Raw genomic sequence first — 17,252 nt, forward strand, 5'->3', positions numbered from 1 at the left:
GAGGAATTTATCTAACTTACATTTCTGTATCTATAAAATGAACTCAACAGGACTTAGTTCATATGATTTTTATAAGGAGTAAATATTAAATTTTTTTGGTTGTAGATAGACACTATATCTTTATTTATTTATTTTTATGTGGTGCTAAAGATCAAACCCAGTGCTTCATATGTGTGAGGTAAACACTCTACCACTGAGCTACAACTCCAGCCCCAAGGATTAAGTAATTAAAAAAAAAAATTTAATGAATACCTACTGTGTTGTTAGGTACTACTGAAATAGTTATTGGGAGTAGAAATTTGAATAAACAGTAAAAGGAGCCAAGTCCATGGCCTCAGAGAGTTTAAATTCAGGCAGAGGAGAGAAGCAATAAACAAATGAACAAATGTTTTCAGATAATATCAATTAGAGATGGGTGCTGAGAGGTCCCAGCTTCCTAAGGAGTCACTCAAGCTAAGGGTTGGCTCCAGCTATACTCGAAAGACAAAACAGGAGTTTTCTGGGCAAAGATAGGAAGAAGAGTGTGTAAAATATTCTAAGGAGAAAATGGGGAAGGAGAATATGCCAACTCCAAAAAAGAGAAAGAAGGTTAATATGGTCAAACAAAGGTCAGAATCAAAGCAGAGGCCAGGAAAAAAAAAAAAGGAAAAAAAGTCTAGACAAGAGATATGCAGGATGGCTGAGGCTGTAGCTCAGTGGGAGAGTGCTTATCTGGCATGTGTGAGAGGCACTGGGTTCGATCCTTAGCATCACATAAAAATAAACAAAATAAAGGCAAAGGCATGGCGGAGAGGGGAGATAAGCAGGAAATAAATTTTGAAAGGGTCTAGGTAAGACCTTTGAGAAGTATAAAATGTGTATGAATATAGCTCTTGGTATCATATAGTCAATACTGACTATAGATCTTTGGTAAAATAACTGATTTTGGGTCTTGGGGTTACTTATTAATCCCTCTAAGCCTCAATTTTACCATTAGTCAAATAAGGATAATGGGGATAACAATCACAATAATGCAAATAATAAATGTTCAAAAAATGATGTCAATTATTTATCATGGAATAATGTAGTGCATTGCAGATGCTTAATCAAGGGAATTGACATTATCAGATTTGGACTCCTAGTAAACTCATTCTGTATGAAAATATAAATAATGGATTGAAGGTCACCAAGAATAGAACCAGAAAAAAAAAAAAAAAACAGTTACAAGTCCTTACTACTATATTTGGTGAGAGAACAGAAACTAAAGTGAAAGTAGAAACAGAAGCAGAAGTAAACATATTCAAGAAAATACTTTAATTATAAGTCATGAAGGCTAATCCAAAGATGATTCAATAAAAAGTATAGTCACAGCTTCAACAGAGTATTTTTTTCTTTTCTTAAAGTCTCTGTAAAAATATGAAGATATGGCTACAACATAAAAGAAGCAACTCCATTACTGAAGATGTCCATGTCCGAGGCCAAGGGTATAGCTTAGTAGAAAAGTGCTTGCCTAGCATGAAAACAGATTCTTCCCTAGAGCATCCAAAAGAAAAACTACCCTAGGGAAACATTTTAGAATTCTGACCTCCAAATCTGCAAAAAAATAAACCTGTTTTATTTTAAGCCACTGAATTCTAGTAATTTGCTTAGCAGCAATAGGTAACTAATATCACAGATATGTAAACATATCTACAAAAAGGAATTTAATTACATGGCAGGTTATGATAATTATAATGTTGTATCTCATTCATTAAGTCTCATATGCTAAAAAAGCTAGTATTCTTAACACTACTGACCCATTCAATTTAAAAAAGTAGATAAATAATAAAAATTCATTATATCTGAACACCCAGAGACCACAATCTTCCACATGATTAGATAAAAGGGCTTTGTTCATATCCTTCATTCAATCACTGAGACATATTATAGTTAATTATGTGAGAGTATGAGCTAATATTAAAATAGTTAAATTTTAAGAATAATTTTTGCCAAAATCTTGTTTTATCAATAAATAAATCCCACCTTAAAAACTTACCTTGTGGATATGTCCTATGAGCATGTTAAATGTATTCAAGAAAACTAAAACACTGAGCAAATCTATATGCATTATGCTGATAAATGCTTATAAACATGTACATACCCTTCAATGAAAGAATAGACCAAAAATAGATAATCTACACAAGGAACAGTAATAAAGTATTGAAGTCAGTATTATTTAACAAAAGGCCAGGAAAGAATTAATTTCTTCCACAAACAGAAGGAGACAAATAAAGGGAAAGGATTCTATTGGATGAATCTGTCTGGACCCTCCAAATCTTTATATATATGGAACTGGCCATCTAAGCATGCAGGCAAAGAAAGTCATTAAATGAAACAAGTAACAGAAGAATGATAGAAGAAAGACTCTCACATGTAAATGGAACAGAAAAAATAACATTTGATTATTCAGCTCTCTAAACTGGTTAATGAGGGCCTGGGGATGTGGCTCAGGCGGTAGCAAGCTCGCCTGGCATGTGTTCAATCCTCAGCACCACATAAAAAAAAAAAAAAAAAAAAACACACACAAAAGATGTTGTGTCCACCAAAAAATAAAAAATAAATATTAAAAAATTCTCTCTATCTCTCTATCTCTCTTAAAAAAACAAACTGGTTAATGAACATTTAAGTAACATGTCATATCAGTTATAATAGATCACAAATTGAAATTTAGGTCGTCTATCATTAAAACAAAAAAATAATTGAGCAAAAATCAAAGCCCAACAGGGATTTTGCCATAAGTTCATCTTAAACCAAAACAGACTAGTATGTGTGCATGCATAATGTAATGAAGCATAATAAAATATATTCTGATTTACACTTGTAGTATCTAATTAAAGATTTTTTTTTTTTTTTTTTTTGGTGCTACTGGGGATTTAAACTCAGGGCGTTATGGATGCTTGGCAAGTACCCCACCACTGAGCTTCATCCCTAGCACTTTTTATTTTTTTGAGTCAGGATCTTGCTAAGTTGACCAGACTCATCCCAAACGTAGGATCTTTCTGCCTCAGTCTCCTGAATAACTGGGATTACAGGTATGTAGCACTGTGTCTGGCCCCGAGGTCTACATTTTTAAACACTGATTTAACCCATTCTAGAGCCTATAGGAAAAAAAACATACTAGAAAGCATTTAAGAAACACAGATAGGATGGGGATGTAGCTCAGTGGTAGAGCACTTGCCTAGCATATGCAAGGCTTTGGGTTCAATCCCCAGCATCACACACATCAACAAAAAGACACAGATAATAGTTATTCAGTCTCAAAACTTGATAAGGGTTTTCAGAACTTTCCTTAGTAATTTTGGCTTTCCATTTGTTCAAAAAAATATCTGGGTCTAAACTAAAACAGATTTTGGTAGGCAAGTAAAATGAAGTAATAAACTTGATTTAAAGAAACTACTAAAGCTAAGAGGCAAATAAGCTATCCTATCCTCTGTTACAAATAAATTGAGGGTCATAGCTAGTGACATTTCTATAAGTTAAACAAAGATGTGGTGACTTCCAGACAAATGGCTTTTTGGCCATGTGTGGTTTACTCAGCCTACTCAATGTATTAAGTCATTATTAGACCTAGACACTGAATCAAGCCAAGGAAGAAAATACTATAAAAACAAACAAATACAGACATCTTGATTCTTCAGTTGCTACAAGCCAAACCTAACCTATATAAATTCAAAGTTTCCCCAACTCTACTAGTACTACTTATACTACATAATTCTAATGCTAAAATAAAGCAAGTAATGTTATTCTACAATGGTAATGTTTATGGTATAAAGCTCTAATGAACCTCACCCTATTGAAAATAGTGGAAGTCCTTATTGTTTACATTCTTTAAATCCCAAAGTTAAGAGAAATGGTCAAGAAGTAAAATTAAATGCATTTCCTGCTCAGGGATTTATTTCTTCATCCATAGATATATAACAATTGTTTTTGTAACTAACAAAATTTAAGACACAAAGCACCTATACACAACAAATAACAAGTAACAAAAGAAAAACTATAATAAATATCAGGACAGTATACTTGAAGCCTCAGAAAAATGTCTATTCACACAGAAAGAGTAAGAGAACTTTTAAAGCTTTAATACCTAATTAGCTTGAAGAAATTGGCTACTATCTTCCTGTGTACACTCGCTTGTAATCCTAGCAATTCAGGAGACTGAGGAAGAAGTACTGGAAGTTCGGAGGCCAGCCTCAGTAACTTAGGGAGAACTTCAGCAATTTAGCAAGACCCTGTCTCAAAAACTAAAAAGAGCTGGGGATATAGTTCAGTGGTAGAGCCCCACTGGGTTCAATCCCCAAAACAAAAAAAGAAAAGAATTAGGCTACTGTCTTGCAAAAGATTAGCCACTATGGTAAAATTCTGAAAAAACAAACCATGAGTAAGCTAAATTCTAGTATTCTTTTGAAATTACTTCAATTCTAACCTGAATAAGAAATTTATCTCCTTCAGGAATTAATATGACATATTTATCTCAATATTGCCCTTTAAGATATAAAGATAAAATGGCCTAGGGATAAACAATGATAAATGTGCTAAATAACTGGTTCAATAAGGAAAGAAATCATTAAAAGACATGAAGCACTTTTTTTTACCACTATCAACAGCTTCAACTTCACGGTCAATTGCATCTCTGATCATTAGTGGATGGATGAAGAACTGGGCCCATCTGAAAAACAAACAAGATAGACATTTCTGGTTTTGTTCAGTTTCATCAATCAACATCTATTTTTTAATTAAGAAATTTTGCTAAAATGGAAATTTAGTTCACAAATATAAAATCAAAATAACATTCTGCATTTCTGTATTAAAAAATCTACAAACATTCGTTATAAAATATAATAAGCACTTATAGAGAAAAGTACATAAAACAAACACACAGAAAATGTATAAATATACAGACTAATGTATAACTACAAGAAAAACATATGAGTGCCCCACTCAGGTGAAGAAAGAGACCATATGACAACTACCCTTTCCTCAAAATTATCCTGAATATTATGGCAATCATCTCTCTGCTTTTGTTTATATTTTACAACCTGCAGTTTTTGTCAACCTTTTTCTTCATCATCAACCCTAGGGAGCCTTTTTAGAAATTTTCTCTCATCTACTCCATCCCCTACCATTGACTGACTGATTATTAATTTTGCAGTTAGGAGGGCGGAATCCAGGGCCTCACACATGCTAAGCAAGCATTTTACCACTTACAATTTACCAATTACATCCCAAGAGGCCCCTATGATATCTTTTTTTTAATTTATCTTTTAGTTGTAGATGGACACGATATCTTTCTTTATTTTTATGTGCTGCTGAGGATCAAACCCAGTGCCTCACACATGCCAGGCAAGCGCTCTACCACTAAGCCAAAACCTCAGCCCAGTATCTTTGCTTTTTTAGCCTACTGCATTTTCCTATTTTTAGAATCACCTAATCTACATAATACTAAATAAACTTTCTGAGATTGTGGTTGGAGTATCACTGAATGTACATATCAAGAGAACTGACACCCTTTATAAAAGTGAGAGTTTGAATGCACAAATAATACTCTCCACTTACATAGGTCTTTAATAATTCTCAATAAAGTTTAGTGTATTTCTACTACATAATCTTATGCTGTTTTTGGAAGATTCCTGGGTGCCTGATTATTTTTAATGATATTATAAAGATTTATTTTAGTGTCATAACTCTACTACATAAAAATAATACTGAGATATATAAATATGTGCATGTCTGTATGTATAATTAAATATATTCTGCCTTTTAATCCCAACGACTCAGATGGCTGAGGCAGGAGGATCACAAGTTCAAGGGCAACCTGAACAACTCAGCAAGGCTCTAAGCAACTTAATGAGAAACTGTCTCAAAAGAAAATATTATAACGGCTGAAGATGTTGCTCTGTGGTTAAGTGCCCCTGAGTTCTATTCCTAGTACAAAAAAAAAAAAAAAAATCTCATTTTAATTTTAGTACTGGGGAATGAACCCAAGACCTCACACATGCTAGGCAAGCACTCTACCTCTGAGCTACATTCTCCAACACTTTTATTCTCCTTAAATTTTTTATCTTGAGAACTGGTTTAAGTTGCCAAGACTAGCCTCAAACTTCTGATATTCTTGCCTCAGTTTTAAGTAGCTGGGATGACAGGTGTGCACCATCAAACCTGGTATTTATTTATTTGTGTTTTTTTTGCGGCGGGGGCAGGTGGTACTAGGGATTAAGCTAAGGGATGCTTTATCACTGAGCTACATCTCCACTCCTTTCTATATTTTTATTTTGACACAGGATCTCAGTAAGTTGCTGAGGCTAACCTTGAACTTGTGCTCCACCTGCTCTAGTCAACCTAGTTGCTGGGATTACAGGCAGGCACCACTGTGCCCACTGCAGCAACTTTTTATTTTGTAGTCAATCTACCTTTCTAAATTCTCTTGTTGAAATTAATAATTTAGCTGAGTGCGGTGGCACATGCCTGTAATCCCAGTGGCTAGGTAGTTCAAGGCTAGCCTCAGCAACTGAGCAAGGCCATAAGCAACTTACTGAAACACCGTCTCAAAAAATAAATAAATAAAAATAAAAAGGGCTGGAGAGAACTGGGGTTTTAGCTCAGTGGTAAAGCACCTCGCATGTATGAGATACTGGGTTCAATTCTCAGCACCACAAAAAATAAATAAATGTAATAAAGATATTGTGTCCATCTACAACTAAAAAAAAATGTTTTTTTAAAAAAAGGGCTGGAGATGTGGCTGAGTGGGAAAGAGCCCCTGGGTTCAAATCCCCCTACAAATAATAATGATGTAGCTGTAGAAGATTTTGAATTTTTTATGTATCATCTGCTATGACAGTTTTGTGTTTAGCATCTCCCCCCCCACTAACTTGTATTAGAAATGATAACTACAGATCACCACAGATTGTATCTGTCTTGTTTCCGATCTCAAGTTAAAATTTTTCAAGTTTTCACCATTGAACTGTTTACCAGTTATCATGAGAAAATGGTCTTATACTGTTTGCTAAGAACATCTTTAAAAATAGGTACTGAAATTCATCATACATTTTCTACAAATTATTGAGATGTATTTTCTCCTTTGATATGACAATGTGATGAACTACATTAATTCATTATGTTACATTACTTCATTTTTCTAGGATGAACTCAGTGTTGACATACTGTCCTTATATATTGCTATTTGTGGGTGAGCCTGGCCTATAATTTTTCTTATAATTTTTTCTAAAAAAATCATGCTAACTTCATAAATAAGGAGTTATTATTTCTTTCAGTTTTGGTAGTATTCTAAACCTAAAAACTTATAAGAAATTTTCATTACTGATTTCCTTTCTTTGATGGTTATAAGATTACTTGAACTTTTAAACTATTTCTTCTTATTTCTGTGTTAGTTTTATAAATGTGTGTGTGTGTGTGTGTTTTACTGGTGATTGAAGCCAGGACATTGCACATGCTAGGCAAATGCTCTATCACTGAGCTACATCCCCAAACCCTTTTTATTTTTTATTTTGAGACAGTCTCCCTAAGTTGCCCAGGTTGGCCTTGAACTTGCAGTCCTCCTGTCTCAGTCTCCTATATAGCTGAAATTATAAGCATGCAAGACTGTGTCCAGCTAAAATCTGTGTTTCTAAGAACTTACGTACTTCACCTAATTTTGTTTTCACTTCCTGACAGAGGTTGTTCAAAATCTTATTATACTTCCTTCCAAGGGCTGAGGTTGTGGCCCAGTGGTAAAGCACTTGCCTAGCATATGTAAGGCACTAGGTTCAATCCTCAGCACCACATAAGGATAAATAAATAAAATAGAAGTATTGTGTCCATCTTCAACTAAAAAAAAAAAAAAAAATCTTATTATGCTTTCAATATCTGCAAAAGCATATTTATTTTCATTCCTGATATTTGCACATACATGTTTTTTCTTGACCAGTCTTATGAAAGGCTTATCTATGAGTGGTATTTTTGTTTTGTTTTGTTTTTCCAAAAAATGAACATTAAGCTATCTTAAAATTCTGTTTGCATCAAGACATAATTTGGCCTGGGAATGTAGCTCAGTGATATAGTGCTTGCCTAGCATGTGTGAGGCCCTGGAGTTCAATCCCATTATCACAAAAATAAATAAAAAAATAAAATAAAAATTTCACATACCATAGAACTCCCCCTTTAAAGTATATGACTAGGGAAACTGTACTCTTTAATAAGAGTGATTCTACATTTTCCCTTACCCAAGCTCTGGACAACAAATGGTTGTCAATTCTGGACAGTTAATATAAATGGAATCACACATTGTGGATTTTTTTCTTTTTGTTGTTTTGTTTTGTTTTTTGGGTTGGCTTCTTTCACTTGATATATAATGTTTTCAAGGTTCATCCACACTGTAGCATGTATCAAACTTCATTACCTATAGACAAGTAATATTTCATTGTTTGAAATATTTTATTTATTCATTCATAAATTAATAGAAATTTGGGCTGTTTCCACATTTGCCCTGTTATGAAAAATGCTACAACGAACATTCATGCACAAGATTTTGTGTAGACGATATTATGTACTAAAAGTACCACGGCTAGGTCATATAATAATTTTTTGATCAATATATCAACATTGTAAACGCTATATATGCTAAACCCAAGGCCAGCATCATTCTAAATGGAGAAAAATTGAAAGCATTCCCTCTAAAAACTGGAACAAGACAGGGATGCCCTCTTCACCACTACTGTTCAACATAGTCCTAGAAACCCCAGTTAGAGGAATTAGACAAAAGAAAGAAATTAAAGGTATACGAATAGGAAGAGCTCAAACTATTCTTATTTGCTGAAGACATGATTCTATATTTAGAAGACCCAAAAAACTCCAACAGAAAGCTTCTAGAACTAGGGGCTGAGGTTGTGGCTCAGCGGTAGAGCACTTGCCTTACATGGGTGAGGCGCTGGGTTTGATCCTCAGTACCACATAAAAATACATAAATAAAATAAAGGTATTGTGTCCAACTACAACTAAAAAAATAAACATTTTTTTAAAAAGCAAGCTTCTAGAACTCATAAATGACTTCAGCAAAATAGCAGGATATAAAATCAACACCCATAAATCAAATGCATTCCTATGTATCAATGATGAATCCATTGAAAGAGAAATTAGGAAAACTACCCTATTGACAATACCCTCAAAAAATAAAATACTTGGGAATCAATCTAATAAAAGAGGTGAAAAACCTCTACAAAACAACAGAACACTAAAGAAAGAAATTGAAGAAGACCTTAGAAGACTGAAAGATCTCCCATGTTCTTGGATAGGCAGAATTAATATTGTCAAAAATGGCTATACTACCAAAAGCGCTATACAGACTTAATGAAATTCCTATTAAAATTCCAATGATGTTCCTCATAGAAATAGAAAAAGCAGTCATGAAATTCATTTGAAAAAGTAAGAGGCCTAGAATAGCAAAAGCAATCCTTAGTGAGAAAAGCGACACAGACCTTAAATTATACTTCAGAGTCATAATAATAAAAATGGCATGGAATTGGCACAAAAACAGAAGGGAAGACTAATAGAACAGATTAGAAGACACAGAGTCATGCCCACATAAATATAGTTATCTCACACTAGACAAGGGTGCCAATAAACATAAAATGGAGAAAAGATAGCCTCTTCAACAACTGGTGCTGGGAAAAATGGAAATCCATAAGCAGTAGTAGAATGAAAATCTATCTCTCACCCTGCACAAAACTCAACTCAAAGTGGATCAAGGACTTGGGCATTAGACCAGAGACACTGCATCTACTAGAAGAAAAAATAGGCCCAACTCTCCACCATATCGGCTTAGGAACCAACTTCCTCAATAAGACTCCTAAAGTGCAAGAAGGAAAATCAAGAACCAATAAATGAGATGGTATCAAACTAAACAGCTTTTCAAAGCAAAGGAAACAATCAAGAACATGAACAGTGAGCCTTCAGAATGGGAGAAAAATCTTTATACCACCAGCACCTCAGACAGAGCATTAATTTCCAGGATATACAAAAAATTTAACACCATAAAAACAAATAACCCAATCAATAAAAGGAATGGACCAGGCACTTCACAGAAGAAAAAATATGAATGGTAAAAACAAATATATGAAATAATGTTCAACATATCTAGCAATTAGAGAAATGTAAATCAAACTACACTGAGATTCCATCCCACCTAAGTCAGAATGCCAATTATCAAGAATACAAGCAACAAAAAATGTTGGTGTGGGGGTGCAGAAAGAGGTTCATTTATACATTGCTGGTGGGATTGCAAATTGATGTAACCACTCTGGAAAGCAGTATGGAGATTCCTTACAAAACCTGGAATGGAACCACATTTGACCCTGTTATCCCACTCCTGGGTTTATATCCAAATGACTTAAAATCAGCATACTACAGTGATGTAGCCACTTCAATACTTACAGCAGGTCAATTCACAATAACCAAGCTATGGAACCAGCCTAGATGCCCTACAGCAGACGAATGAATAAAGAAAATATGGCATATATACATAATGGAATATTAGCCATAAAGAAGAATGAAATTATGGCATTTGCTGGTAAATGGATGGAACTGGCGACTATCATGCTAAATCAAATAAACTAGTCCCCAAAAAACTAAAGGCAGAATGTTCTCTCTGATATGTGGATGCTAACCTATAACAAGGGAGGAGAAGATCAGAAGTTCATTGGACTAGACAAAAGGGAATGAAGGTTGGGGGGGCGGGGATGGGAATAGAAAAAAAAGAATGAACCAGACCTATCTTTCCTATCCTCATATATAAACACATGACCAAAGAAACTCCACATTACGTACAACTACAAATTGGAACAAGTATCTATTCCATGTATGTGTGCTATTTCAAAATATCACTGTCATGTAAAAAAAAATTTAAGTAATAATTTTTTGTTCAACTTTCTGACGGGTTTCCAGTTTTCCAAGGAACTGTACCACCATCAATTTCACCACATACCTGCCAACAATAATTAGTATTGTTTCCTTCTTTGAAGTGGGTGTGAAGTATCTCCTTAGTGGTTTGATTTTCAATTCCCTAGTGACTAATAACATTAAATATCTTTTCATATACTTATTGGCCATATGCGTATCTTCTTTAGAGAAATGTCTATTCAAATTCTCTTTTTACAGGGGGGTGGGGTTATAAGGGATTGAACTCGGGGGCACTAGACCACTGAGCCATATCCCCAACCTTAAAATTTTGTATTTTAGTTAGAGATAGGGTCTCATTGAATGGCTTAAAGCCTCACTTTTGCTGAGGCTGGCTTTGAACTCACGATCCTCCTGCTTCAGCTTCCTGAGCTGCTGGGATTACAGGCATGTGTCACTGCGCCCCACTTTTAAGATGGGTTGTCTTTTTTTGCTGATCTCTAAGAGTTCTACATATATTCTGGATATTAGATTATCTCATCAGATATATGATTTGCAAGAATTTTCTTCTATGCTGTGAATTGTCTTTTCACTTTTTTCATAGGGTTCTTTAAAGCAAAAAAAGTTTTTAATTTTAGTGAGTCCTAATTTATTTGGATTTTCCTTTATTTCTTTTGTTTTTTGATGTCTAAAACATTACAAGGATTTATACCTATGTTTTTCTTCAAAGAGTTTTATAATTTTTGCTTTTACATTTAAGTCTATGGCCAGTTTAATTTTTGTAGATAGTGTGAATACAGAGTCCAGGTTTATACTTTTGCAGATGGATAGCCAGTTGTCCCAGCACCATTTGTCCAAAAAAAATCTTTTTCCACTGAATTGTCTTGGCACCTGGCAAATGACTATCAATGTAAAGGCTTATTTTTGGAGTCTCAATTTTATCACACTGATCAAAGTCCATTCTTAAGAATGCCAGTACCATATTGTAGCTTTCAGTAAATTTGGCGAAGTTTGAGTCCTTCAACTTTATTCTTTTTTTTTTAATATTCATTTTTTTAAGGTGTAGATGGACACAACACAATGCCTTTATTTATTTATTTTTTTAATGTGGTGCTGAGGATCGAACCCGGGTCCCACCCATGCTAGGCAAGTGCTCTACCGCTGAGCCACAATCCCAGCCCCTCAACTTTATTCTTTTAAAAGACACTTTTGACTATTTTTGGTCTCTTGCTTTCCACATAAATTTTAAGATCAGTTCACTGATTCTTCAAAACTGGCATATGAAATTTTGACATGATTGAATTTGCAGACAGATTTGAAAAGAACTACCATCCTAAAAATATTGTATTACAATCTAAGACCACTGGATTATGACTTTCCATTTATTTAGGTTTTCTATTTTCAACACTTTCTTGTGATTTTCCACACACAAATCTTGCATTTATTTTGCTAAATTTATTCCTAAGTATTTTATTAGTTTAGATCCTATATAAAAGAAATTACTTTCATAACTTCATTTTTGGATTTGTCATTGCTACTATATAAAATTCCAATTTTTTTTTCTTTCTTTTGGTACTGGGGATTGAACCCAAGAGTGTACTACCACTAAGCTACATCCCTATCCCTACCCCCTTTTATTTTTTGAGACAGGGTCTAAGTTACTGAGGTTGGCCTCAAACCTGTGATCCTCCTGCCTTAGCATGTGGCATAGCACCCAACTCTCCAACTGACTTTTGCATACTGATCTTATATCCTGAAACCTTGCTGAATGCTTCATTATTTTTAATAGTTCATTTGTGGATTCTGCAGGATTCTCCATATGTAGGGAGTTCTAGTTATTTGTGGTAATTATGTTCTCCAAAGTTGTGACAACCACTGAATTAGTGAATACTGAACCCATCTATCCTAGAGGAAATATATATGTACAGATACATGTACACTTACACAAAAATTATTATCTTAAATCCTAAAGGCATATCATAGTATGTTCTATTTTTAAAATTTTACCATATAGAGAATAGGTTCAGAAGTGTTAACATGTTTGAAGCCACCATACTAACAGATGCCAAGGGAATTCAAACCCATCCAACTGACTCCAGTGCCAGAACTTCTTGCATTACACTGTTCTGTACTCTAGCATTTTCATCTTCTGGTCATTTCTGCATGAGAACTTTTTAATAATGTCACCTTGTTCAACTATGTGTAAATTGCATGCTTAGCTCAAAATTTTCACCTCCCCACATGTCCATGAATAACCCATAAGGGCCCCACAAGTATGGATTTTGAAATTACAAATAAATTTTTAGTGAACAGATGAAATTGCAAATATGGGTAACTGTGCATAATGAGAATCATTGCACAAGATTATGTCATCCAAAAAGAGACTTTTGTTTCTTCCTTTCCTGCATTCTGTTTTCTTATCTAATTGTCCTGGGTTTTAGCCTTCACAACAATGTTGACTAGAAGTAATTAAGAGTTAAAATTTTGTCTCTTTCTTGGTTTTCAATCTTTCACCATTAGGTATGTTATTTGGAGGCTATTCATAGATGCCCTCTATCATATTGAGTAAGCTCCCTTTTATTTCTACTTTATCATGAAAGGGTACTGGGTTTTTCAAATGCTTTTGCTGTGTACGTTGAGATTACAGACTGAGAAATGTTTTTGTTCTTTCTTCTATTAATGTGACATAACATAGTGATTGGTTTTTCAAATTGTAAACTAATCTTGCTTTCTTGAGACAAATGCAATTTGATCATGGTATGAATCTAGACTCAGTTTAGGTTTTTTTTTTTTTCCCCTAGAGGAATGTTGTTTTCTATGTTCATAAGTGATATTGTCCTGTAGTTTCCTTTTCTTGTTATGTTCTGGTATCAGAGTAATAATAACATAATATAGTTAGTTAGAAAGTATGATCTCTTCTATTTTTGAGTTTGTGAAGCATTGGTGTTGATTCTTTAAAAAATTGGTAGAGTTCATCAAGAAGCTATCTAGGTTTACACTTTTCTTTTGGAGGGGGATTTTTTTTCCCCGATACTGGGAAATGAGCAAAGAGATGCTTTACCGCTGTGCCACATTCCCTTTTTAATTTTTTATATTTTAAGATAGCTCTCACTAAGTTGCAAAGGCTGACCTTGACCTTATGATCCTCCTGCCTCAGCTTCCCTCACTCCTTCTGGAAATTTTTTTTTTTTTTTTTTTTTTGTACCAGGGATTGAATTCAGAGGCACTCAACCACTGAGCCACATCCCCAGCCCTATTTTCGGGGTCTCACTGAGTTGCTTAGCACCTTGCTTTTTATTGAGGCTGGCTTTGAACTCACAATTCTCCTGTCTCAGCCTCCTGAGCCGCTGGGATAACAGGCATGCATCACCACATCCGGCTGAAATATTTTTTGATTACAAATAAAATCTCTTAATTTATTAAAAATCTACTCAGGTTTGTCTTTTTAAGAATATTTCAATAATTTGTATCTTTCAAGTAATTTGTTCATTTCATTGGCTTATCTGATTTGTTAATATGCCATTATTCTCAATGTTTTTTCATATTCTTATTATTTTGGTAAGATCACTAATAATGTTCCTGCTCTCAGATATCATTTTCATAACTTGAGACTCCTTTTTCCTTGATCAGTCTAAGCTGAAGATTTGTCAATTTCTGTTATCTTTAAAAGTAACCATACTTTGGTTTGGCCAATTTTCTCTATTGTATTTTATTTTCCTATACTATTTTTATTTATTTATGTTTTTTGTATGCGTGTGTATGCTGGGGATCAAACCCAGGGTTTCTTCACACATGCTAGGCAATCTCTCTACTGCTAAATACAGTCTAGCCCTCCAGTCTACTTTTTATTACCATTCCTTCCGCTTCCTTTGGGTTTTATTTACTCTTCTATTAGTAATTAACATTGTTCATATTGGAAACATATGTGCCTCACTAGTTTTATCAATATGCAGTGAGACTTGAGGGCAATAATAATTGCTTTTTGCTTCAAAGTCTTGTTTTTTTCTCATACCAATAAAAACACATTGGCCTTCTTACATTATTATCTCCATGGTATACCACTTTATGCTGTTTTTACTTGCAATCTTTCTGCATCGTTAGGCTTATATTTAAGTCTTGAAAACTGAGTCTGACTAGATTTTTTAAAAATCCAGGCTGATATTCTTTTTGTCTTTTATTTATTTTTTTTTAAAGAGAGAGAGAATTTTAATATTTATTTTTCAGTTTTTTTTGGCGGACACAACATCTTTGTTTGTATGTGGTGCTGAGGATCGAACCCGGGCCGCACACATGCCAGGTGAGCATGCTACCACTTGAGCCATATCCCCAGCCCTCTTTTTGTCTTTTAAATGGAACTTGGTCCATTTACATTTAGTGGAATTACTGATATACACACACAGTGCATCTATTTACTCCCTTCTACTTTTACAATTTGTCTCACTTATTCTGTTTCTTATTTTTTTCTTCTTTGAATCTGTAATATTTACCAATCATTCCAAATATTTTTCCTTTACTGGTCTATAAGTTTTATAATCAAATCTGGTTTGTTTGTTTTTTAGAAAACACACGTATCCTTTAATTTCCCAATGTGTAATATCAATACGTTATAATAAAACTTTTTTATTTTTGGTTCTTATGCTGTTGTAATTTTAATTCTGTAGAGTTTTAAAACTTCATATTTATTGTTTTTGTGTTTTGATATACTGGGGATTGAACCCAGGGGTACTCTACCACTGAGCTACAACCTAAGTCATTTTTATTTTGAGACAGGTTCTTGACAAGTTGCTCAGGTTGGCCTTGAAAGTGCAATTCTCCTAACTCAGCCTCCTACTCAATGTTCATTTATATTCACTCATAAAATTATTTTCTTTGTTCTTCAATCTTTTTTGTTGTTGTTGTTGTTTTTGTATCTCTGACCTTCATTTTCCTTCAAACTAAAAAAAAAAAAAATGCTTTAGAAACTTTTTCTTCAGAAATTTCCTTCAGTGAGGAGCTAGGGTTGTGGCTTAGTGGTAGAGTGCTTGCCTTGCATGTGTGGGGCACTGGGTTCGATTCTCAGCACACATAAAGTGAACAAAATAAAGGTCCTTCAATGTCTGAAAAAATATTTTAAAAAAAGAAAGAAATTTCCTTCAGTGAGAAGTTTGGGTCCATCTAAAACTAAAAATATAAAGAAATTTGGATAGTGGCAAACTGTGATACTGTGAAATAATTATATATTTGGTCTTTGTACCCATTTTCTGGCATACAACTCCCAAAATTCTTGGAATCCCTGAACTGACAAAATAGGGTCTAAAAGGCTGCTTTTGCTAAAAATACTGACTCTTCACTTGGTCCTGCAATGCCTAATGGGTAACTAAAAGCATCTCTACCTTCATTCTGGGTCTTCTTTGCTACCTTAAACTTTGGGTCAGATTCCTACCAAACTCTGCATGTAGGCATGTTAATCATTTAAGGAGTGTTCATCTAAAGCTGGTAATCCTTCACTTTCAAGGCTGAAGGTTCCAAGATAAGAACAATTAAGATATTTTGAACACTGGCGGGAACATCATAATCAATACACAGTTAACTGCCAGTGTTATAATGTCCTGTTTCAGACCATCTGAGTAGAACCTAGAAGTTTCCAATCATTGCTCTAAATCGGAAGGTCTAACTCCATGTTGTCTTTCTGATTTGCGCTTTCTCTGAGTCATACTCTCCAACAGTCACCTTGTATTCCAGGAACAACATATCTGATTGATCAACACTTCACAAGAAGAGTCAAAACTGCATCCAGGGAGCAGTAACACTCTTATCAGTAGTAATGATCAGCCAAACCAAAGTGTGACCATGTCTACTAGACTATGCATACTTGGTATCCTCAACTTTTATTCTTCCCATTTAATCCCAAAGATCTTGTTAGCTCCTCAAAGACAGGGCTTAGAACACTAGTACCCATTTCCCAATGTGGTCACACTGAATAATACATTCCTTTCCTACTTCACCATTACTTCTCTGCTTGATTTGGGGGGAAAGTGGTCAGATCTGTTGTGTTCGCACTACCCAAAGTCAGCCCCCCACCCCACCCCACAGCCTAGAACTCTAAAAGTACCAGTTCTTTACTCAGACCTGCAGATGCCTAATGGGTAATTAAAAGTTACAGTGCCTTTTTCTATTCTAATTAATTGACTGCTAGCTTCAGAATGGAAGCTGGTCCCAAGAAATATCAAAGCAGGATTAGAGGATTGGGACTTTCAGTCCCACCTCTCAATCACTGGATAGGGGAGAAAGGATGAAAGCTGACCACAAATGGATAATAATTTAATAAATTATTCACATGCATATGCAATGAAGTCTTTTTAAAAAAATGA

At 34.4% G+C, this 17,252-nt stretch overlaps 1 protein-coding gene across 2 annotated transcripts in view; it reads right to left on the reverse strand.

Moving 5' to 3' along the window:
• The window catches only part of Nrdc (nardilysin convertase), an 87,989-nt gene that overhangs the window by 42,162 nt on the left and 28,575 nt on the right, over positions 1–17,252 (reverse strand). For both annotated transcript variants that reach the window (XM_046450937.2, XM_046450938.2), the window contains one exon: positions 4,611–4,684. In XM_046450937.2, the coding sequence (XP_046306893.1) occupies positions 4,611–4,684 (74 nt within the window). The remainder of the gene's footprint in view (positions 1–4,610; positions 4,685–17,252) is intronic.

Source organism: Marmota monax, unplaced genomic scaffold (assembly GCF_021218885.2).
Source record: "Marmota monax isolate L192 unplaced genomic scaffold, Marmota_monax_Labrador192_F-V1.1 WCK01_AAM20220418_F8-fsc00023, whole genome shotgun sequence".
In the NCBI taxonomy this organism is placed as follows: Eukaryota; Metazoa; Chordata; class Mammalia; order Rodentia; family Sciuridae; genus Marmota; species Marmota monax.